Genomic DNA, 25,543 nt, shown 5'->3' with positions numbered 1-25,543 from the left:
TACCTCAGTTCCCCCACCTCAGCCTCCTGAGTAACTAAAACTACAGGCACACATCACTGTGCCCAGCTTCTGTCTCTTTTTGAGGCTTACAGCAGCCCTTCTTTGGGCACGGATAGGCCAACAACGTCTGACAATGAGGAATGTTTGCTTTTTCTTCCTGCTCTGCTTCCAAATTAATGTTTTATGAACTGAAAATATGCAGGCATTAGCACAGAAGGAGGTTTTTGTAAGTAGAGATCAAACATTTATCCAGCGCATTGTCATCCTTTCTCAAGTCTCTCTTCTTTTTCTAGCTGGTGTTATCATTGTTGGAAATCTGAACAGCTTAAGCCGAACCAGTAGTGCCCTCCCTGCTGATTCCTACCAGATCGGGGCCATTGCGGGCATCATCGTTCTTGTCCTAGTTGTTCTCTTCCTACTGGCATTGTTCATTATTTATAGACACAAGCAGAAGGGAAAGGACTCAAGCATGCCGGCAGTTACCTACACCCCTGCTATGAGGGTCATCAATGCAGATTATACCATTTCAGGTAAGACCAGAGGCAGGAGACATATTTTGCTTCTTGAAAAGTTAAATTTCATCCTGTTTCTTTACAATTGGGTGTTTGGCTGTGCTGTCCATTGTTTCTGTCAATTCTCATTGAGAGAATTTTATGTTTGGAAAAGGTATACATTGCTAGAGGTGAGTTTTATATTCCAACAATAGTAAATTGTCATTCTGTGGTTTGCTATGAGGGTTTTAAAATTGAGTTCATTGTGTTTGTGCTTTAGATTTAGGGAATTTCAATCTAGCCTCAAGCCTTTTTCATATGTGAGAGGGGGTGGGAAGGAAGAAAGGATAACTTTACCAAGGTCATGGATCAGTGGGGTGGAATAGTTCTCCTGTCTCTGAACATGGGAACTTTCTATGTGCTTCCCGGCTTCTCCCTAGGCCTACCCGAATCATTAACTAGAGGGAACCAAGTTACATCAGAAACACCTTTTTGGTATTAGCAAGAACCAAGACAGCCCTTTAAGAAAACTCTTTTGATTTTTTTCCTGTCACAAGGCTCTATAAAAGGAAAAAATATATATATATACACATATATATATATATGTGTATATATATATATATAAAATCTATATAAAATCAATTATCAGGAGAAATAACCACTTATATGGAGGAATTTAAAAGCTTAAAATCTTTATTAATTTTGGGGTGATTGTTGAACGCCTTCTGATTGGTTACATGTTTAAAACTACAAAATTCTCTGGAAATATGAGAAGTAGCTGATTTATGTAGAAGAGCATTTTCAGTGCAGAATTATTGTGTCAAGCACTCAAGTGTTTATAAAAAAGAAAGTTGCAGAGTAGCTTCAAATGATGCCTTCCCAGCTTGTACAATCCCCAAAGCAAACAGCAGTTGTCTGTGGATACTGTGAAGAAAAGTTCTCTGAAAAGGAATTTGGAGGAAAGATATTTTACTCCAGTGAACAGTTTGCAAACCCAGGACTTCCAGCTAGTGTAAAATGAAGGTGCATTTCAGAAAACAAAGGGAAGGCTTGGGTTTTATATCAAAAGTCCCCTCCCAGCTTCCAATCAGGTACATTTATGCAAATGAAGGCTTGAAACTGGTTTAATTCTAATTGGTCAGTGCAGCTGAGTTCTGGCTGGTTGATACAGCTGAACCCTGATTGGTTGATAAAGCTGAGCCCTGATTATTTAAGGCAGGTAAGCTCTAATTGGTTGGTTCAGCAGAGCTCTGAAAGACCCAAAGATAAAAAGCTGCTGGTTTTCAGGAACTCAGAGTACAGGTGTGACCCTTAGCAAAGGCCTTCTTGACTCTATTTTAAATTTAGGCCTAGTTAGCCACTCCTGTGGATCTTAAAGGATTGGTTCTCTCAGGTTCACATTTGTTCACAAGACTTTCATACTTTTCCAAGAAGACAGTTAGGAAGGCAGCGGACTGTTGCTTCTAGAAGCTTTGCTAAGTAGGCGGGGCAGGAGGAGATTCTGTCTAGCTTGTGATATGGAAGCAGTCCAGACATTTGTTCTGTTATTTTGATTCCCTTTTTTCGCACACATTTATGGGAGCCTGCCGCCTTAACCATTTCCTTGTCTTCTTGCAGGAACCCTTCCTCACAGCAATGGTGGAAACGCTAATAGCCATTACTTCACCAATCCCAGTTACCACACACTCACCCAGTGTGCCACATCCCCTCACGTCAACAACAGGGACAGGATGACCGTCACGAAGGTGAGAGGAATTGGCTCACATCTTTGAAAGTGGGCCGGGGAGAGAGGGAGCAAACCAGCATTTATTGAGGGCTGCTGTTCACCAGAGGCTGTTCTAGGTCCTTTACATATATTATCTAATTTATTCCTGTAAACAGTCCTCTGGGCGTGCCTTGGGAATCTCATGTTCACTGACAAAAACCTGAGTAGTGGGGAGTTTAAGTCATTTCCAGCCATAGCTGCCTGATAAGAAGCGAGGCAGCTGCTATTTGAGCCAAAGTCTCTCTGTCTCTACAATCTGTACTGTTTCCATTACACCGCTTTAGAAAAATGTTTCTAATTTTTCATGAGATTTTAAAATAATGACTCATAATGACATTAACAAAAACGTAAAGACCTATAGCAGAATCAGCCGTGGGCGAGATCTCCACGTGCATCCCTTCTGACTGCCCGTCCTCTAGTACCCTGTCCTGGCCACCTGTGCTTTAGTCACAGCAACAGTAACGCGCGATTTGGGCTGAACCACGTAAATTGATACTTTTGTGAGTTAGTGGTCACATAGCAACAACCTACTATTATGTGCCAAGCATTTCTAATCACGTAAAAAATACAAACTCATTTAATCTTCACACCAATCAAGAGTGATTATTATGCTGATTTTACAGATGAGGAAACTGAGTCACAGAGAGGTTGGAGACAGAGCTGTCTAGAACCCAGAGCTGCTCCTTTAATAGCACCCAACTTACCCCTGGGTCTTCACCACAATGCTCTGAAATCTCAAATATCTCTTTCTTCCAATCATACCCAAATTATATTTCTAATCTCCATTGTCTAATTCCAGTGCTCTATTAGGAAAAAATCAAGCTCATTAAATTAATCCAGTTGTAATTTAATTAATGCAGCTATAGGTTTTAATTATAGTGCCTCATGGTTAAATAGCACTTCACATTCTCCAGAGACTTTCCCATTCATCATTTTATTTGTTCTCATACAAAGTCAGAGACAGAAGCAAAGCATGTAATGTTATCCTTGTGTTTATGCCTAGGAAAACTGCTCAGAGTCACCTGTGACTCACACAAACATACAATTTTTGATAGGAGGGCTTAGACTAAGAATTCACTTTTTCTTCCAATTCAAAGTTACATGTATATAAATCCAAAAAAAGGTCTAATTGGCACAGGATGACAGAGTGAAATGAAGATCTTGAGGCAATTGCTGGGACTGAAGGACATGAGCTCCTGTTAGCTTCCAAGTCCCACCAGGTTACAAGCAGTCACCTCGGCGTCTGAGTTCAGCCCCCTAAAAGGACTGGTCCTCAATATGCGCCCTGGACTTCTCCCCAGTTCTATAACGCTGTGCTGTGCTGCACTGTATTTTGTTTTTAAGTCTTTCATTGTTTATATTTTTAACAGTCAAAAAACAATCAACTGTTCGTGAATCTTAAAAATGTGAACCCTGGGAAGAGAGGCCCCGTGGGAGACTGCACTGGGACATTGCCGGCTGACTGGAAGCACGGCGGCTACCTCAATGAGCTCGGTGAGTTCTCCCAACGCATGTCCCCAGCAGCACTGTGTCCTGCATGTCCCCAGCAGCACTGTGACCTGCATATCAGTCACTGAAAGTCACAGATCTCTGTCTGTGCCGAGGTGATCTACTGAAAACTTGCATCAAAAAGCACAATAACAGAATTATGTCTAACACCTGTACAGGGCTAACTACTGTCCCCAGGGCTTTATCTATTCAACAAACATTTATTGAGTTCCTACTGTGTGCCAGGAATTGATCAAAAAGCTACTGCCTACTCGTAGCTTACATTCTAGCTCTATGCCTGTTAACTTAATTCTCACAAGTACTCTAATGTTATCACCATCTCCATGTTACAGTTGAGAAACTGAGTCATAATGAGGTTAAGTTACTTGCACAGGGCCTCATCGCCTGTGAAATGTTAGAGCTAGTATTGGACCCTGTGAGCTTGGCTCCCAGCTGTGAACTCCTCCTTGTTCTCTTTTGATATAGGGTATCGGTACTTGAGATCTCCTTCCCTTTCAGGTGAGAAAACAGAAATACCAACAGGAATACAGTGGATCAGTGGTTCTCAAATTTTTGAAATCAGGACTCCTTTACGCTGTTAAAATTTCTTGAGGATTCCAAAAAGCTTCTGTTGATAGGGGCTACATCTATTTATATTTATCATATTAAATGAAATTTATTATGATAATGAAATTTAATATATAAATAAAAACAGGAAAAATAGAATATTAATTTAAATTAACAATAATCATCACATTTCATGGTAACATAAATTGTGTTTTTGTAAAAAAATCACTACATTTTCCAAAACCACCCAAAGTTAATGAGAAGAGCAACACTATTTTACATTTTTATAGAAAATTTCCTCAGTGTCTGACTTAATAGAAGATAGCTAGATTGTCATGTCTGCTTTTCCGTTCAGTTGGTTTGGGTCCCATGCTTCATGTAGCTTCTGAAAAACTCCACTGTACATTTGAATGATAATTAGAGTGAAAATGGCAAGTAATGTTGTTGTATTGTTATGGAAATAGTTTTGCAGCTGGGCACAATGGCACAGGCCTGTAGTCCCAGCTACTTGGGAGGCAGAGGCAGGAGAATGAGCCTAGGTGTTTGAGTCTGATCTGGATGACATAGCAAAACCCCATCTCTTAAAAAAAAAAAAAAAAAAACCAAAAATAAAAAAAAAAAAAAAAAAAAAAATATATATATATATATATATATATATATATATATATACAGTTTTGATCTCATAGGCCTCCTGAAAAGGGGGAAGGAATGCTTGGTCCACATGTAAAGAACTTCTGTGATATACCATTAATTATGTGCTACAGTTTCCAAGCCTGTACCCCATATTTTCAGAGAGGAGTTTGATGATATAGTAACTTACAGGCGTGCAGCGTCTTGTGGGTAACAAATCCTTTCACGTACATTTATTTGGAGGTAGGGGCCAGAAATCCTAGCTAAATTTGAATTTCAGATAGATAACAAATATTTTTTGCATAAATATAATCACAGATATTACATGGGCTGTACACTAAAGATTATTTGTTGTTTATTTAAAATTTTAATATAACTGACCTTTGTGTCTTTTTGTTTGCTAATTTTTGTTTTATGTTGTTTTGTTTTTGTTTTTGGGACAGTCTCACTCTGTCATCCAGGCTGTAGTGCAGTGGCATGATCTCTGCTTAGTGCGAACTCTGCCTTCTGGGTTCAAGAGATTCTCCTGCCTCAGCCTCCCCAGCAGGTGGGATTATAGATGTGCACCACCATGCCTGGCTCATTTTTGCATTTTCAGTAGAGACAGGGTTTCTGCCTGTTGGCCAGGCTGGTCTCAAACTCCTGACCTCAAGTGATCTGCCTGCCTCGATCTCCCAAAGTGCTGGGATTTCAGGCATGAGCCACTGCACTTGGCCTATTTGCTAAATTTGACAGTCCTCCTGGGTGGACGCTTTTCCATGAATCTTGTTTTGTAGAGAAATAAACTGGGAATCACAGAGAGGTTAACCTCTTGTCTGAAATTTTATAGGAGAAAAGGGGTAAAGCCGGATTTGAAAGCTGGTCTTCTGGCTGCTGCCCTTAAACACTGTTTCTTCTGTAAGAACAGTGTCAGATCCCTGTGGGAATGCCTCTTTCTATGGAATAAAAATGTTTTAGTGGTGAATACAAATTCTTAGTCCTTTTCACAGTGTAGTGATTATCACGCTCACTGTACAAATTCCTTGTATCTGCATTCTATACCATTTTTATCAATAGAATGTGTATTTACAACCACAGTAAAATTACTTATATACCAGACTCACAATATGCTTATTGGTAACATCATGTAACATTAAAGGAGATGTTTTAGGAGTCTTAATTACATTTCTAATTTAGCTCAAAGGAATATATGAATTAATATTTAGCAAAATACCAACCAGCACTAGTGAAAGAAAAGTCCTCTTGTTGTACCTTAGACCACTGTGAAGCCTCCAGTAGATACAAAATCACTGCACTGGTCACATATAAATGCCTCAGCTTTCTGGCTCAATGAGACCCAAAGGACTGAGTGTTAGGAATGTAGAATCTTCATGGGAAAATCTGGATCTTCTTGGTTTGTTCTCACTCAAGTGTAATTCTACATTTAAGATCCCTTTAAATTTGTTGCACAGAAAAAGTTCTTCTTCACAAAGGACAGAGTCAGGCATGTTGTGGATGATAAAGCGTACAGGTGTTTTAAATGATGGAATAGTTGTCACGATGGTATCTGAAAGAGCCTTGAACTAGACACAAAAAGCCCTGAGATGGCACTGGGCCAGTCACTTACCCTTTCATAGTTGATTTGTTCATTTGTAAAATGGGAGTAATAACCGTGTACTGGTTCATTGTGTGAATTTAATTAAACCAAGCATTTGAAAGCCCTGCCCCAGGGATTGGTACATACGGGAGTTTATGGGGAATCTGGACTGCTCCCTCGTTAAAACAGCTCCCTGATCCTCCAAGGCAATGAAGAGAGAATCTGGCAGGGGTGTCTGGCCTCATAGCCCCAGCTCTTATTCCTTAACTTGCTATCTGCTCCATGCTGCTTCTCTCTTTCACATCTTGGGGGGAGGCTAGCCATTGCACAGCTACGATTAAAATGGACATTTAACAAGACTTTGCTATATTCTGGGGATGGCCAAGGGTGTTTGGCAAAGAGGAGCATAGACAGAGCTCCTTGATAAAGCTGTTTAGAGACCACAGACTGTGCCCCATCTTCATGGGTCCTCTTTACCACGCTCTGGAAGACCACCCTCACTTCTGACATTAGCTACAAGTTGGAGGATCACCAAGACCATCCTCAGGATCAACATTTTGCTACAAGGACTCACTGAACTCATTGAATAGGCGTTTTCATGGTTATAGTTTATCACAGCAGAAGGATACAGATTAAAATCAGCCAAGGGAGCAGACACATGGTACAGAGTTCAGGAAAGTTCAAAGCATGACTTTTGGGTCTTCTTGTCCCAGTGGAGCCATGGAAAATGCTAACTTTTTCTGGCAACAGTGGGTGAACACACATGCAGAGTATGGCCAACCAGGGAAGCTCACCTTAGCCTTTGTATCCAGAGTTTTTGGGGGGCTCAGTCATATAGATGTGATTGACTCCCATTATGTAGACATGGTTGACCTTTAGCCTTTCCCCTCCAGAGGTGGCCATGATACCGTATGGCCCAAACTCCCCACCATAAATCACTTTGTTACACTATCCAGTGTAGCCCTGGGCTCCCAGGTAAACAAAAGCACTCCTATTGGGCAGGACAGTCCAAGGACTTCGAGATCACTTCCCAGGAACTGAGGGCAAAGGCCAGTGCTTTCTTTGGTAAGGTTAATTCTTCATTACACACCCATTTATGCTGCCTTCCTGCATAACCCTGTGCCTTTCCCCCAAGCTGTGGGCTTGGTTAGAGTCTCCACAACCCAGATGCAAGACAGTTTGCTCAAGAGGGGAAAATATTCCCTTTAGAGGCTGCTTCCTTCTCCACAACAGTGTGGGCTTACCCAGTGACCTCTGTAGGACCACCATCAGAACTTGAGCTTAACATCACTCTGAGATGCAAGCACAATGGCAAAGATTTACTTAACATTCTTGAATACTTATTTGGGCTGTTCATTGCTAGTTGTTACTTTACTCTCTGCTTTTAACTTAAGTCTGTAACATTCTTATTGTATTGCATTGTATTTTAAAAGATTAGAGTCAAGGTTTTGCCATATTGCCCAGGCTGGTCTCGAACTCCTGGGCTCAAGCAATCCACCCACCTTGGCCTCCAACAGTGCTGGGATTACAGGCATAAGCCATCACACCTGGCCTGTAATATTCTTTTAAAAGATGATTGAAAATGCCATGGTGCCATACTGCCCATATTAATTTATAGATTCAACGCTATCCCAATCAAGCTACCTATGACCCTCTTCACAGAACCGGAAAAAAAAAACACTTTAAACTTCATGTGGAACCAACAGAGAGCCCGCATAGCCAAGACAATCTTAAGCAAAAACAACAAAGCTGGAGGCGTCACACTACCTGACTTCAAACTATACTACAAGGCTACAGTAATCAAAACAGCATGGTACTGGTACCAAAACAGAGATATAGACTGATGGAACAGAACAGAGGTCTTGGAGGCAACACAACATATCTACAACCATCTGATCTTTGACAAACCAGACAAAAACCAGCAATGGGGAAAGGATTCCCTGTTCAATAAATGGTGTTGGGAAAGCTGGCTAGCCATGTGCAGAAAGCAGAAACTTCCTGACACCTTACACTAAAATTAACTCCAGATGGATTAAAGACTTAAACATAAGACCTAACACCATAAAAACCCTAGAAGAAAATCTAGGCAAAACCATTCAGGACATAGGTGTAGGCAAGGACTTCATGACCAAAACACCAAAAGCATTGGCAACAAAAGCCAAACTAGACAAATGGGACCTAATCAAACTCCACAGCTTCTGCACAGCAAAAGAAACAGTCATTAGAGTGAATCGGCAACCAACAGAATGGGAAAAAATTTCTGTAATCTACCCATCTGACAAAGGGCTAATATCCAGAATCTACAAAGAACTAAAATAGATTTACAAGAAAAAAACAAACCCATTCAAAAATGGGCGAAGGATATGAACAGACAGTTTTCAAAAGATGACATATATGAGGCCAACAAACATATGAAAAAATGCTGGTCATTAGAGAAATGCAAATCAAAACCACATTGAGATACCATCTCTTGCCATTTAGAATGGCGATCAGTGAAAAATCTGGAGACAACAGATGCTGGAGAGGATGTGGAGAAATAGGAACACTTTTACACTATTGGTGGGAGTGTAAATTAGTTCAACCATTGTGGAAGACAGTGTGGCACTTCCTCAAGGACCTAGAAATAGAAATTCCATTTGACCCAGCAATCCCATTATTGGGTATATATCCAAAGGATTATAAATCATTCTATTATAAAGACACATGCAGACGTATGTTGATTGCGGCACTGTTTACAATAGCAAAGACCTGGAACCAACCCAAATGCTCATCGATGATAGACTGGACAAGGAAAATGTGGCACATATACACTATGGAATACTATGCAGCCAAAAAAAAAACAATGAGTTCATGTCCTTTGTAGGGGCATGGATGAAACTGGAAACCATCATTCTCAGCAACTGACTCAAGAACAGAAAATCAAACACCACATGTTCTCACTCATAGGCAGGTGTTGAATAATGAGAACACATGGACACAGGGAAGCATCACACGCTGGGGTCTGTGGGGGTTCTAGGGGAGGGACAGCGGGGAGGTAGGGAAGTTGGGGAGGGACAACATGGGGAGAAATGCCAGATATAGGTGACAGGGGGATGGAGGCAGCAAACCACATTGCCATGTATGTACCTGTGCAACAATCCTGCATGATCTGCACATGAACCCCAGAACCTGAAGTACTATATATGAAAAAGAAAATGCCATGGAGTGCTTAAGGAAAGACTGAAGTAAAGGGTAGTACTGTTAGACTAATTGACACACTTCATTTGTACGGTGCTTCAAAGTTTACAAAGCCTTTTCATATGCTTTGTTTTGCTTAATGATGACAGAAACCCTGGAAGGCTGGAAGGCAAATTTTGTTTTCCCCTTTTTAGAGATGAGAAAATTGACACTCAGAGAGTGGAACATCTTGCCCAAAGTCATATGGCCAGTAAGCGATGACATCTAATTCCTTTGTCTTCCAATCTGTAGTTTTCTCCTTTGTCACAACACAGCTCCAATAGAATACTTGATTCCCATGCAGTGTTAACAATGCAATTTTGCTTGTATACACCAGACAGTATAACATGGACTAGGTAATGTCCTCTTATTTGTTTGTAATAGTGTGAATTTGTGATTAAATGCTTATATTTTATACAACATGTTTGTGACCTGATTGATATCTGTAAGTGGTTGCGCGTTCTCTCAATTGTTTTCAGCATGAGCGGGAACACTCTTATTCTATTTCCCTCCCCACCTTCACCAAATAAACGCCAGCCATTTTCAAACAAGAAAGCAGATTTTTGTGTTTATCTAGGCTCGTACACAATTATGTCCCCATACCTGGAAAAGTCAAGTTGATAAAACAAAAGCTGAATAAAGAAGGGCAAGAGCTGGTACCATCTGTAAAGTGTTAGTCAACAGTCTTCAAAGCTTCCAGTCTCCAGAAAACATGCTTATAGTGAAGATAATAATATAACTGAGTAATGATTATAACTATTTGAAAACCATCAGAGCCTTGAAAGAGCTGCACATAGGTGTGAAATGTCAACTCTAGTCTTGGCTGTATCCTTTCTTTGCACTGTGCAACTTGAATCAAGTATACTGATTTATCTCTGGGCCTCAGTTTCTATCGTGTTTTGACTAGGCTTTCCTGAGCCACTGTAAATGACCAGGTGAATGATCAAAGGTGTGTGTGTTTAATTCTAAGCATTGGGGACATCTGGGACAACTGATCTTGTGTAAAGGCTTGAAAATAGCAGCCTTGGTTGGTTGTTGAATGGGGAATCCTCTTCCAGGACCTTGGAATGTTGGATGGGGTTTTTCTTCCTTTCAGCTTTCACTGGGTGTTTTTTTCTTCCTTTATCACAGGTGCTTTTGGACTTGACAGAAGCTATATGGGAAAATCCTTAAAAGGTATGGTGTAAATTTGAGGAAGGAATCAGAAGCACAGTTAATTTTTTTTAAATCTCAAAGACTGAAATAATATTTAAACTAGCAAGAGTGGCAAGAGAAAATGTAGAATTTTTAGTGTGGTCAGTTACTACACGAAACACACAAATGTGTGACTGACATCAAAAAAGTGACCAGAGGTGGACCTTGGCAGAATTTAAGTCTTGAAGAACAAAAGATTCACTTTGCTGAGGAAACACTCATATTTCCTTTGAAAGAAATATGGCTTATGGGAAGACAGAAACATATAAAGGGAAACAGCAGGGATAATAAGGAAAGATCCGTGTGGTTACCTACTGACCAAGGTCTGCTCTTTAGGATAGGTGTGTGTGCTTAGGTGCCCAGTACAGAGCTTTTACCAAGAGTCCTCCCAGCACAAATGCCTTCTTGTCATGATAATAGAGCCCTGGTTGGTATTCCTGGGGCCATCAACAGTTGGTTTCTTTACTTAACTCCAGCAAATTTTCTACTAATAAAATAGAATGTAATTGATTATAGTTGAATGTGATCATAAAAATGAAATCAGATACATGATGTTGATATCAGTACTCATCTTGGAGAGGAGCTAAAATTGCTTCACAGATGGGTCATTTTATAGTAAATTCTCTCCAAAACAAGTGAAAAACGTATAGTATTATTTTCAGTGTATAATGTTATGAAAACCTAGCTATAAAGAAAAAAGGAAGTTATCACTCAGAAATGGTGTTGCCAATGACACAGCATTAGCTTTCCCCTCCTGTTTCTCTTCACAGACCTGGGAAAGAATTCTGAATATAATTCAAGTAACTGCTCCCTAAGCAGTTCTGAAAACCCATATGCCACCATTAAAGACCCACCTGTACTTATCCCTAAAAACTCAGAGTGTGGTTATGTGGAGATGAAATCACCAGCACGAAGAGATTCCCCATATGCAGAGATCAATAACTCAACTTCAGCCAACAAGAATGTCTATGAAGTTGGTGAGTTCTCCTAGCCATAGAAAGAACCTAGTGCATACGTTTTTTAAAACAATTTTAAAGTCATTATGAATATAATAGTTGCAGATCATAGAAATCTTATTAAAAATAATGGTACATATTTTATTTTATTTTATTTTATTTTTTGAGATGAGGTCTCTCTGCCACCCAGGTGGAGTGCAGTGGCATGATCTCAGCTCACTGCAGCCTCCACCACCTGGGCTCAAGCCATCCTCCCACTTCAGCCTCCCAAGTAGCTGAGACCACAGGCATGCACCACCACACCCAGCTAATTTTTTGTATTTTTAGTAGAGATGGGGTTTTGCCACCATATTTTATTAATAGATGCAACCTGTGTTTATAGTGATCATATTAATTGGTACCAAAGAAATTTTCCAGGGAAAATATCATTTAGAAAAATTTAAATTTTCTTTTTCACCTAGTCATTCATCTTTTGTTTTGTAACCATAGTGAATACTTTGGCACACATGTGGATAGCATATGTATTATATTAGCTAATATATCTAGTTAGCCAAAACAAATGATTCAAGTGGATTAAACAGGCGATTCCATTTCCTGGTTCATTATATTAATATATTACATTTAGCGAGATTGAAACATTTTACTTTTAAACTTGTCCAATATAGCAGTAGTATTCTCTGATGTGAATGTGTTTCAAATTAACATGAATTCAATTTAAAATTGGAGTTATTCTGATTGTCTTTTATGAATACCATCTGGGAAATGATAAAACATACTACCACTACCATTGGCTAAACAATAGGGCTATAGATTTTCATTTCTCTCTCTCTCTCTTTTTGTCTCTATTTCTACATTTCTCTTAGTATTTATGATTTTAACTTTAAAATATTCTTTGCTACTTGTAAATGAAGTGCCTACTTCTTTACTACTAGTAATTCGTTTTATGCCAGATATGTCCCTGGGAAAAATATATAAAATAATTTATTTTTAAAGTGTTAAAACAGCTTTTTTTTTGAGATGGAGTGTTGCTCCGTCACCAGGCTAGAGTGCAGTGGTGCGATCTTGGCCCACTGCAGCCTCCTGAGTAGCTGAGACCACAGATGCCTGCCACCATGCCTGGCTAATTTTTTGTATTTTAGTAGAGAAAGGGTTTCACCATGTTGGCCAGGATGGTCTCAATCTCTTGACCTCATGACCTACCTGCCTCGGCCTCCCAAAGTGTTGGGATTACAGGGGTGAGCCACTACGCTTGGCCAGACCAGCTTTTAAAAATGGAAGTCAAAGTGAACTAAATTTTTTTTTGGGAAGTCAGTAACAATTCTCCTTTAAACTGTCCTACAACCCCGCCACAGTTGGTTGGGAATTGAACTGAGAGCCTGAGTCTTGAGTCCTAAAGTTGTGAATTTGTTGAGTGTTTTCATGAACTGAATTAAGGTTTGAAAACCTCAGTCTTCTCACCTGTGGAATAGGGGCTTGGCCTACTTTATCCCCAAGGTGTTTTTCAGACAATGATTTATATCCAGGATTCTGTATATTCCCTTGATGTCTTCATCCTGATTATGTGGTCATCCTTTTGTTCTGAACAGACTTTGTGTTTGCTAGTCAATCCAACTACATAGAGTTGACACCCCTATGTGATTATTTTAAAAGTGATGTTTCTAAAACCAGTATTTTATTATATATATTTTTTAAAAGTCCCTTTGGTGTGTTTGATATTTGCAAGAAATGCCATATTCTTTTTAAAAATGTTTCCATTGCTGATAAATTAATGAGTCCTTGGTTATCACAGAACCTACAGTGAGTGTTGTTCAAGGAGCATTCAGCAATAATGGGCATCTCACCCAGGATCCATACGACCTCCCAAAGAATAGTCACATCCCTTGTCATTATGACCTGCTGCCAGTCCGAGACAGTTCATCGTCCCCCAAACGAGAGGACAGTGGCGGCAGCAGCAGCAGCAGCAGCAGCAGTGAATGACACCAAAGGACCACTTGGTAGCCACTGGAACCCTTTCCAGAACTGCAATTTGTTTCTTCTCCATCCTCAATTTTGCCACTTTCATGTGAATGTTAATCAACTCAGTAGGCAACTATTGGACACGAACCAGAAAGCTCAAAGCTGAGGCTGACACCAACGATAGGTGCTTTTTGTTCAAGTTGAAGGAGTTAGAGATGTGATTTGCCATTGCTGTTAGTTTTAGAACTATACCCGTGAAGCATGACTTAGATGTTGGCTGAAATCATGAACTTGCAGAACTCCCTCGGAGACACAGATTGCAGTGGACATTGACATTGTTGCTTGGAAAATTAAAATTTGAGTATTTTCTTTCTCATTTGCATCATAGAGCTATACCTAGAATTGTACAGTTTACCACAAAACTTGCTTCAGGAAAGTGGGAATCACTGAACATGTAGAAGAAAAGGAACATGTTGTCAAGTCCTGTTCTTAACTTTATTCAGCTGGAGTCAGAATTGTAGGGATAATATGAATGCAAGAGGAAACATTCTGTCAGGTGGCATAACTGGATAGACTTTGAATATACTCTAAAAGTGGAGACAGAAAACTTAAACATGAAAATCTTAGATTTTGTTTAGAATGAGACAATATATAATTAGAATTATTGTAGAAATAGCAGGAAGTATTGCAGAAGTCAATACACAAATGTTACAGGCAAAGGTGGTTTTTCTCTCTATTTGACCCTCAACAATTTTGGATCTATGACATTATTCTGATCACTGACTCCATCATACATATTCACCACTTGAGATTCATAACATATCAGTAATTATTTCATAAATAAAGAAATGAAATAATTTTATTTTTGACAGACTGGATGGAATGAGTGTGTAATGATTGATAAAAGTTGTAAATTTTAAGTGCAAGACGATGCTTAAGTTTTGTAAACCATTAGTAATACATGCTGTAATATAGAATTAGCAGAACATTTTGATTAATTTTTCCCTAGAGGTGACTGAAATATTTTTGTGCATATTTGAGAAAGGGCACTTTCCTTTTATTAATTGTCGATTTAGAGAAACTATGCTTAAGCTGGTCTTTTGCATTGCTAATGTGACATGTACCCCACTTTTCATTAATTTGTATTTCCATTTTTAAGTTGCATATTCTATGTTTTGTAGTGTTTGGATTGCTGATGAAAAAATATTATATGTGCATTGTTCCTTGTATTATTGCCACTCATCTTTTGATTGATAAAAATGCATTCATTCATTGTTCTTTTTTCTTTTGGTGGGACAAGATGAAAATGTATAATTTGAATGGATTAAAATTGGTCATTACTAAAATAGTAGTAACCATAGGTGATTGGCTTATGACTGAAATAGAGATGCTTTTAAATATTCCAAAATGGAGTTCCTTTTGATCTGTTGGTTCTGAGTCTTGCTGAAACCAGGTAGAAGGGGAGCAAAAAGGAAACATTGTTACCGCATGAGTACCGCAGACTCATCTTACAAAAAAACTCTCATTATGGTGATCATAGAACTGGCTGTCCAAACTGGGACACTCTTGAGAGTAAATGGAGGGCATTATTACTAATTATCCTGTAATGAGCTTAAATCTGGATGGTTCCAAGCAAACCAGACTTATCTAGCAATATCAGAATGCTGAGACAATGCAAGACAGCCAATTTCCCTTTTGTTGATCTACTTGACGAAGCAACAGCACTGAAAAGCTGAATAAGGAAGCAACTTCATCAGAGTACAGTGGTCTTCAATGTTTTAAAGACATGGAATCCTATATGGCATTCTGTCTCAGTGAGCCAGTTAACAAAGATGTATGTGCATCCCTTCTGTAGTGCACGTCATTGTCCCTGCCACTTACCAAACTGGAATATCCAGTTATTTCATGTCACATGTCTGCACGTGTGACGGTGGCTTGATCAGATGGATAATACAGCAGACACACTTAGAACACTCACTCCGTTGATGGCTGCTCCTTTTGAGGAACTCCAAAGTCAACTCAAGGAAGTAAGGAATGATCTGGAACACGACTTAGAAACAATAGTTTTCTCCCGATAATTAACCACTGGCTGGCTTTTCACTAGGTGATAGGCATCTGATTGAGACACGTGTGAGTCAGCAGCCATCTGGGATCCTTTCTGGTAAGGAAAAATAAGACATTTTGCCCCTTTTCTTTGAAAGATCATCTCTTCAGAGCACCATGGTCAATTTGAATTTCCCCATTATTCCCTAGAGATAGTTTTAAAAAACACTTGTTTCTTTTCTCATTCCACTATTAATAAAATGAAAGCTTCCATGCAATGCAACAGCAACTTAACAGGAAACCTGGACAACGGATGTGGACTCCAAAGGGCTACTGCCGCCCCTTCCCGTGTGCTCTTTTTGACAAGATCACTCCAGTTAGCTGATGTCCTGAAACGACATTTGTACCTGAGGCAATTCTTATTAGAGCTTACTCAGGACTTTTTAAACATCAGAACACACAGCAATTTGGATGTTGTAAAACTACATGTTGTATTTGGAGAGGTCTGGTTGAGAAGGCAAAATTTTGTAGATATTTTGATATCAATTTGGGTAAAGAAAGGAATACTTTTGTTAGAATGAGAATTAAAGAGAAAACAAAAGAACCTTGGCAAAATTTTACCTCTAAAATTACAAACTTTAGGAACTTTTCCAGATATATTAAATTTAACTTGACAGTGATGTTACTTTTTATACCAAGTGAATCTATTCTCATAACCTTTGAACTCATGTTAATTTTGTACCCTATAACTAATTTTCTTTCTATATCCTGTGGTGAAGGAATTTAGAGATACCTAGCAAAAGCCATCCATAAAATATTGTTAGCCAAACTATTATTCTTTCCTTAGAACTTGATGTATCAGAAAATTTATAAATTATTTGTATTTATATATAAGTGCATCAGAACTTGCCCAAATGATAACTCATGTTTGCTTTAATAAGGAGAATATGTTATTTGTAGTTAATTATGTGATAATAAGGCACATTTTATAATTATTTACAGTGACATTAATTGCTGTCCTATGATATAGTAGTAATGTTTACAGAGAGTTTAATGTGTTTAGTATTATCTTTATGGAATTTATATTCACCAGTTTCAGGAAAACCAACCATGGAATTTTGTAACAGGACAGTTATAAACTGAATAAACCAAATCCATCAGCGTAATGACTGTGTGTTGTGAGAAATGCAAACAACTTTATGAAGGTGTGGTCATCTTGATCCCCAAAGAGCCACAGTAACTGCCAATTATTGAGATTTTTAAGTGATAGTATTGCAAAAATTAAACAAGAGTATCACAATATCATTTATAATTCATGTCAATATTAGTAGTCCACTTTATGCTTAAAATAAACAAAATCATTAAAAATTAAGTTTTAAGGTTATGTTTTTTAAAATGATGAATTTTCTATCTCTGGGCAACATGTCTTTATTATTCAAACTGAATGTTTAAGAGGGACTCTGATCTAAAAGCCTTCACATCATGGAAGTGTACATGGATATGCAAGTGTGAATCACATGGTATGGATGGTTGCTTGTTTATTAACTAAAGATGTACAGCAAACTGCCCCTTTAGAGTCCTGTTAATATTGATGTCCTAACACTGGGTCTGCTTATGCTAGTTCAGTATTTAGTCTAGGCTTCATTTTGATATGACTGAATTGTGATATATATTTTTAAAAAGAAAAAATCAAAATACATTAGGATTTACTTGGTTGTAGCAAACAAAAATGCTTTCAGTGTTGAACTATCTCTATTTTCCAAAGATGATAAACTTTCGTCATTATTAGCCTACATTGTCATTTATATCACCAAATGACTTTATAGATTAATACAATAAACTTTCTAATAAAAAAAACTCTAGTGTTTCTATATCTGACTCTAATTTTGATTAATGAGAGAAAAAACCTTATGCTCCTATGGAAAAAATATTTTTTCGTATGTGGCCCCATAGCACTTTACAGACACACTTAAAAAACATGTACCATTTTATTTTATTGCATGTATATAAGCTGTCCCTTCAGCCTACTTGTTCTTGAAGGACAGAGGCAACATTTTATTCATATTTGGATCCGTGGAACTCAGGTTAGTGGCTGAGAGTCAAGTCTTCTGTAACTAGCTTTAGGTTATCTTCTGTTAATGCTTTCATTTATGACTAAAACATCTTTGAAACGTTTGCATTATAGCACTGTGCAGTAGGGATCAAACATGGGTAAAAGATTGTTACTTCTTTCAATAGCTGTTTCTTTACTGGGGGCCTGAATGCCAAGCACAGTTGGGGATGCAGAGAAATGTAAGGTATGAGCTGTTTTTGAGTCCTTCATTATTTAGTTGGGGGAAATAAAGCATCTGGTTAGCTGTGTGACTGTGGTTCTGTGGTTAAGTCAGCCTCTTAAGGCCTTGGTTTCTATATTGCAATACCACTGGAAGTAAGAGTACAATAAATTTCATGAATTTTGTGAGAATTTAATAACTTTATACATACAAAACACTTTAGTGCCTGGCATAGACTAGGCACCCAGTAAACGTTAGCTAACATTACTATTATGAAAAATTAGCTAATAACATGAGGCAATTTGCAATAACCAGATGAATGATGAGACTAATAGATCAGAAGTATTTAATAAATATTACAGAAGCTATACATTTGAATGACCATATCTGATCTATTTTTATACCAGCACAAAATTTCATACATATATTATTTATAGAGATGTAATTTAGGAAAGCAATAATATGTTTATATTTTCCAGTAACATGTTATCTAGTTGGAATTAGGAATGCTTTTAAAACATTTGGACATGAGTTTCTGAGGAAAATGGTGACCTGGGAACATTCTAGAGAATATGGCCATCCAGAAAAAATCAAGGTCTCGTCTTGACAACCAGAAGGGATTCTGCATACAGGAAGGTAACAAGAAGGTGCTGGTTGGGGCTAAAGATGTAAATGAGAATTAATGCAGGGTGGAGAGGGTACTTGATGAGAGTCAGTTGTCTTGGGTGGATACACGAAGAGAAAGGAAGGGAAAAATATTTCTGCTGTTTGCATTATGCAGCAATGAAAGAGGCAAACTGTTCCTCAGGTGATGGCACTCAGAGGCAGTTTCCACACTGGGCTGACATCAACCTATCTCTGCTTGGACTCGTGAACTGAGGCCTTCTGCCACTTACATCAACAAAGGGGATAAGGCTGGGTGTGGTGGCTCATGCTTGTAACCCCAGTACTTTGGGAGGCTGAGACAGGAGGACTATTTGAGCCCAGGAGTTTGAGACCAGCCTGGGCAACATGATGAAACCCTATATCTACAAAAAAAATACAAAAAATTATCCAAACACGTGCACCTGTATTCCCAGCGACTCAGGAGGCTGAGATAGGAGGACTGCTTCAGCCCAGGGGTTTAAGGCTGCAGTGAGCCATGATTGCACCACTGCACTCCAGCCTGAGTGACAGAGTGAGACCTTGTCTCAAAAAACAAACAACAAAGGGACTGAACTAATCACCGGCTAGTCACTAAAGGAAAAATCCCTACCCTGTCATAACCTGTACTCTCTCAGTATAAAAAGACAAAGAAAGATCACAATCCACTCAGAAAAATTGCAGCCCAGATAGAAGGAGACTAAACTGAAAAACTGCAATAAGCCTCTACTATGGAGGAGAGCTAATATAGAAAATACAAAAAAGCCTAGATAAAATATGATTAAAACTCTTGAAGGGATACAATCATAGGACTAGAGAAAGGCCCCTGAACTAGAAATAATCATTTCCCAATTTAAAAATTCAATGTAAAAGCAAAAGTAATATGTTTTTATTTATTTTACCGTTTATTTTAAGTTCAGGGGTACATGTGCAGGTTTGTTACACAGGAAAACTTGTGTCATGGGGTTTTGTGGTACAGATTATTTCATCACCCAGTTATTAAGCCTAATACCTATTAGTTATTTTTCCTGATCCTCTCCCTCCTCCCAATGATAAACCTCAGTGTGTGTTGTTCCCTTCTACGTGTTCAGGTACTCTCATCATTTAGCTCCCACTTATACATGAGAACATGTGGTGTTTGGTTTTCTGTTTCTGCCTTAGTTTGCTAAGGATAATGGCCTCCGGCTCCATCCACGTTCCTGAAAAGGACATGATCTTGTTCTTTTTTATGACTGCAGAGTATTCCATGTGTACCACATTTTCCCTATCCAATATGCCATTGATGGGCATTTAGGTTGATTCTATCTTTGCTATTGTGAAATAGTGCTGCAAAGAACATATGTGTGCATGTGTCTTTAATAATAGAGTAATTTATACTCCTATAAATATTTACCCAGCAATGGGATTACTGGATCAAATGATACTTCTGTTTTTAGATCTTCGAGGAATTGCCACACTACCTACCACAATGGTTGAACTAATTTACGCTCCCATCAACAGTGTATAAATGTTTCTTTTTTTCTACAACCTTGTCAGGATCTGTTATGTTTTGACTTTTTAGTAATAGCCATTCTGACTGGTGTGAGAGAGTATCTCATTGTGGTTTTGATTTGCATTTCTCTAATGATCAGTGATGATGAGCTTTTTTTCATATGCTTGTTGGCTGCATATATGCCTTCTTTTGAAAAGTGTCTGTTCATGTTCTTTGCCCACTTTTTAATGGGGTTGGGTTTTTTTTTATTGTAAGTTAAATGTTCATAATGGGGTTGTATTTTTTTCTTGTAAGTTAAAGATGCCGAATATTAGATATTTGTCAGATGCAGTTTGCAAAAATTTCCCTTCATTCTGTTGTCTGTTCACTATATTGATAGTTTACTTTATTGTGCAGAAGCTCTTCCATTTAATTAGATCCCATTTGTCAATTTTTGCTTTTGTTGCAATTGCTTTTGGCATCCTTGTCATGAGATTTTTGCCTGTTGCTATGTCCAGGATGGTATTGACCAGGTTGTCTTCCAGGGTTTTTATAGTTTTAGGTTTTACATTTAAGTCTTCAATCCATCTTGAGTTGATTTTTCAACATGGTGTATAAAGGGGTCCAGTTTCAATCTTCTGCATATGGCTAGCCAGTTATCCCAGCAGCATTTATTGAATAAGGAATCTCTCCCCAATTGCTTATTTTATCAGACCTGTAGAAGATCAGACAGTTGTAGGTGTGTGGCCTTATTTCTGGGTTCTTTATTCTGCTCCATTGGTCTACGTGTCTGTTTTTGTACCAGTACCATGCTGTTTTGGTTACTGTAGCCCTGCAGTATAGTTTGAAGTCAGATAGTATGATGCCTCCAGCTTTGTTCTTTGCTTAGTATTGCCTTGGCTATTTGGGCCCTTTTTTGGCTCCATATGAATTTTTTAAAATGTTTTTACTAGTTCTGTGAAGAATGTCAATGGTAGTTTAATAGGAATAGCATTGAATCTATAAATTGCTTGCGTTGTATGACCATTTTCACAATATTGATTTTTCCTATCCATGAGCATGGAATGTTTTTTCATTTGTTTGTGTCACCTGTAATTTCTTTGAGCAATGTTTTATAGTTCTCTGATAAGAGATTTGTCACCTCCCTAGTTAGCTGTATGCTTTAGTATTTTATTCTTTTTTTATGGCAATTGTGATTGGGATTGTGTTTCTGATTTGGCACTCAGTTTGACTGTTGTTGGTGTATAGGAATGTTAGTGATTTTTGCACATGAATTTTTGTATGTTAACTGCTGAGACTGCATTCATGTCTTAGAAGAGTAAATTTTCAAAAATTGAAATCATGGTTTGAGAAAACAGAAAAGATTGGTCCAAGAGACCCAGTATTTAAATAGTTGCTAATCAGAAGAAGAAATAAGGAACCGAAGAGAAGAAGAAATCAAAGAAATAATAGAAGAAAACTTCCATAAACTATGCTTTTCCATAATATGAATCTCAGATCTTCAAACCTTTCTTTCAGATATGAAAGAATCTACCAAGTTAATGAAACAGAATTAATGAAAAACTATGGAGGAAAATATATCCTAGTCAAATTTCTGTACTCCAAGGTTAAAAAAACAAACTTAAAATTGTTTAAGCAGAAATGACAGATGGCTTACATAGGAAAGACAATTGCATCAAAAGGGAAAAGTATAAGGTGGGAGCAGGAACAGGGAGAAACCACATGGGTTAGGGCAGGCGACTGTCTGTCCAAGTGGGTTGCGCAGATGCCTGCTATTCCCCTGTGGTAGCAACAGCTGTCCCTCCTCCCAGGACAGCAATGGCTACCTGACAGCAGATTGTTAAATAGTTCTCATTTCATTCTGCTTCAAATCTCTTATCCCAACTAGTTTAGACCAGACAGAGACAGTGGCAACAGGAAGAGGAGAAGAAACCTACATGATGGACTGGCACAGGATAAGAATCTAGAGACACAGATGCTCCTGTTTATCAGGATTCATTGAATTGCTATCAAGGAACAAACAACAACAAAAAAATTTTCAAGCTGAAAGTTATCGGAAGCCTTGCATGGCTCTTGGCTTATGGCATGTTGTACTTCGTTTTATGCTGATAACCTGTCCTTCGTATGCTGAAGATGAAGCAATAGAAAAATCCAAATATGCCACACAGTGGCCAATCTGCCAAGGTATATTTGATAATTGAAATATAATGGCGAGGCATGTTCTCACTCATAGGCGGGTGTTGATCGATGAGAGCACATGGACACAGGGAGGGGAGCACTACACACTGGGGTCAGTTGGGGGGAAATAGGGGAGGGACGGTGGGGGGTGGGAAGCTGGGGAGGGATAGCAGGGGGAGAAATGCCAGATGTAGGTGATGGGGAGGAAGGCAGCAAATCACACTGCCACGTGTGTTCCTATGCAACAATTTTGCATGTTCTTCACATGTACCCCAAAACCTAAAATGCAATAAAATAAATAAATGGGGAAAAAAAAAGAAATATAATGGCGAGGTTTATGAAACAAGTAATCTTTAAATACCTAAGACCAGAACTTGAAGTCCATTGATTTCTTGTAACCTCTGCTGAATACTCCACAAAATGGAGAATATACTGCTAAATTAACATTTGAGGTTTTTCCATTTTCTAGGCTTCTAACTAGCTGTACAGGCTAGCTATGCTTTGGCTGGATCTTGGATGTTAGGGAAAATTAAAGAATGAACAGAAGCAGTCTTCTCTGGAGGTCCAATCATGATCAGCAGTTCGAGACGTTCCTTCCCAAGTGTTTGGAAGGGAAATGCAGATTCCATGCATACTGAAATTAAGGTGAAGAATTGAGAGACTGTATGGTAAGGCCAAAGTTTTATCACATGCACTTCTGGATGCTCAACACTGGTTTCAATGTTTGAATTCTATCCATCATGTCACAAAGGATTACTAATGACAGAGCTAGCATTTGTTATAATATTCCAATGTTTAGAGTCATGTTGTAGGATTGATTTTATAGTTAATGGAAAGGAGATCATCTTTCTTCTTACTTAGTTTGTATGGATGGTTGGTAAACCTGGCTTGATGATAAGACTGAGTATAATAATTTAATTAGTATATCAACATATGAATGTAGAGGCAAGTCAAAATACTTATTTTTGCTTCAAATTAAATATCTAAATATTAGATAGTTATTTAATGTTCTGTGTAACAATAAAGAAGAGAGTTTTAGTTTTTCTGGTCCCAACATTTTCTATATTAACAAATTTTCCAAAACTGAATAGAATTTAACAATTCAAGAAATAATGCTTAAGTTTTACACATCTAAAGGTATAAGAACTGTTTTATTTTTTATACTTGTATACTTTGAGGGGAAAATATAAAAAAAAAACTATTGTTTTTAAAGAAAAAAGTAAACCTTGAAAAGAAAATTCCCATGGTCTTGCTTACACATGTGTAAGGTTCTAGTTATTACCATTTAAAAAAATTTTTTGTCATTGCCAAAAATATTAGGGGGGTTCTTTTTAACAAATGCTTTTGGAACTAAGAAACTTGTACAGGCTATCCTGTTTCAATGTGTGTATCTATAATATCTATTAGCTTTTGAGCAGGCAGTAGAGAACGGGGTCAATATAAAGTGGAGGCTGTGTTAGGTGGTATGCAGTTTTTCTTAGCAAAGGAAACCAGAATAGTGAGAGCCAAATTATAGTCTTCAACAGGAAAGAGGAATACTCTAATGTTGCCTGCTGCTCAGTCTTCACTTCTGGAGGAAGGCCTTTCTTGATCACCTGTGTGGTACAGGACCATCATTCTATATCCTATTACCCTGCTTGAACGACTTCATGAGGCTTAGTATCTGAAGATGTATTATTATTTTGTGTATTCATTTATTGTTTGCCTTTCTAACTAGAAGGTAAGCTCCATGAGGGTAAGATCTTTTCTGTATGGTTTACTGCTGTTTGGCACAAGGCAGAGGCTTAATAAATATAGATTGATTGAATAAATGAGTAATGACTTTTTGCTTTTTCAATGCCAAATTTGGCTTTGTTCTTCCTCTGCATTCATCTTATGTGACTGGGAAATGTTGCTCCTTCTTCCATATCCAACAATTACAATAATTCAGGATGAGAGCTGCAAGTTGAGGAAGCTGGTAACCTCAAGGGATATAGGATAAAAAGAGCTGTCTGTTTAGCAAAACATTTTCTTTTATTTCAAAGCTCATCAGGTCTTTGATACTTATCCACAAAGCCGAGAGCCCCAGCTTTAGAGGTTTTGAGGGTCAAGAGCATTTTCATTATAGGTTTCAATAGGTGACACTAAGCAGTGCATTTTAATGAGAAATGTTACATTCAATATTTCCCTTCTTTACCTCTATGAGACCTCCATTACAGCCAAGTTGGACCGTTGGCTGGTCTTCATTCTCCCTCCAGCCCCCACCATCTTCCCTGCACTTCTCTCATCTCTTCCTTTGCCCCGTTGCTGCCTACACCACATTTGCACTGAGACTACACTTTGAACAGGCTGCTCTCAGGCAATGATCGAGCACAGGGGTAAATTAAGGAAGCCCTATTTTTGTGGGGTGCAGGACTCCTTTGATGGGTGACTTTAGCTAAAAGACTCTACATTGGCCTGACCTAAACTGCCTTAGAACTGTTTTTTTTGAATCTAAGATTCTGCTTATTCAACTCTCCTTCCTTCCTCCTTATAGGACCAAACTTGCAACAGGCTAAAGAATATATGAGCCCGCATACCCAGGCAAAAATATTTCATGTGGAATTCGCCCCATAGAGACATCTGTGTAGTCTGCTTTATGGTGGGACTATGATTCCCTTATTTAAATCCACTGCTCCCTCTCCTTGGTCTCAGCCTAGTGACCTCAGTGGTATGCAAGTAAATGTTTAACAACCAGCTCTTTAAAAAAATTAAAAGACGCCAGATGCAGTGGCTCATGCCTATAATCCCAGCACTCCAGGAGGCCAAGGCAGGTGGATCACTTGAAGTCAGGAGTTCAAGACGAGTCAGGCCAACATGGTGAAACCCCGTCTCTACTACCAAAGAAAAAATTAACTGGGTGTGGTGGCACATGCCTGTAATCCCAGCTACGCAGGAGGCTGATGCAGGAGGATCACTTGAATCTGGGAGGTGGAGGCTGCAGTGAGCTGAGACGGCACCACTGCACTGCAGCCTGGGCGACAGAGCAGGCTGTCTTATTTTGAAGACTCCATCTCAAAAATAAAATGAAATAAAATTATAAGGCACTGATATGTAGCACCTGATTGTTGCTATGATG

General features: G+C 38.5%; 1 protein-coding gene across 1 annotated transcript in view; it reads left to right on the top strand.

Moving 5' to 3' along the window:
• Positions 1-17,739, top strand: part of MEGF10 (multiple EGF like domains 10) — a 131,148-nt gene extending 113,409 nt beyond the window's left edge. Inside the window, exons 19-24 of the mRNA XM_017500999.2 lie at positions 294-530; positions 2,109-2,236; positions 3,627-3,750; positions 10,865-10,909; positions 11,698-11,904; positions 13,673-17,739. Coding sequence (XP_017356488.1) covers positions 294-530; positions 2,109-2,236; positions 3,627-3,750; positions 10,865-10,909; positions 11,698-11,904; positions 13,673-13,860 — 929 coding nt within the window. The 3' untranslated portion in view covers positions 13,861-17,739. The remainder of the gene's footprint in view (positions 1-293; positions 531-2,108; positions 2,237-3,626; positions 3,751-10,864; positions 10,910-11,697; positions 11,905-13,672) is intronic.
• Positions 17,740-25,543: the final 7,804 nt, after the last annotated feature.

The sequence above is a fragment of the Cebus imitator genome, unplaced genomic scaffold (genome assembly GCF_001604975.1).
Source record: "Cebus imitator isolate Cc_AM_T3 unplaced genomic scaffold, Cebus_imitator-1.0 Scaffold275, whole genome shotgun sequence".
NCBI lineage: Eukaryota > Metazoa > Chordata > Mammalia > Primates > Cebidae > Cebus > Cebus imitator.
This window is presented reverse-complemented; position numbering and strand designations above follow the sequence as displayed.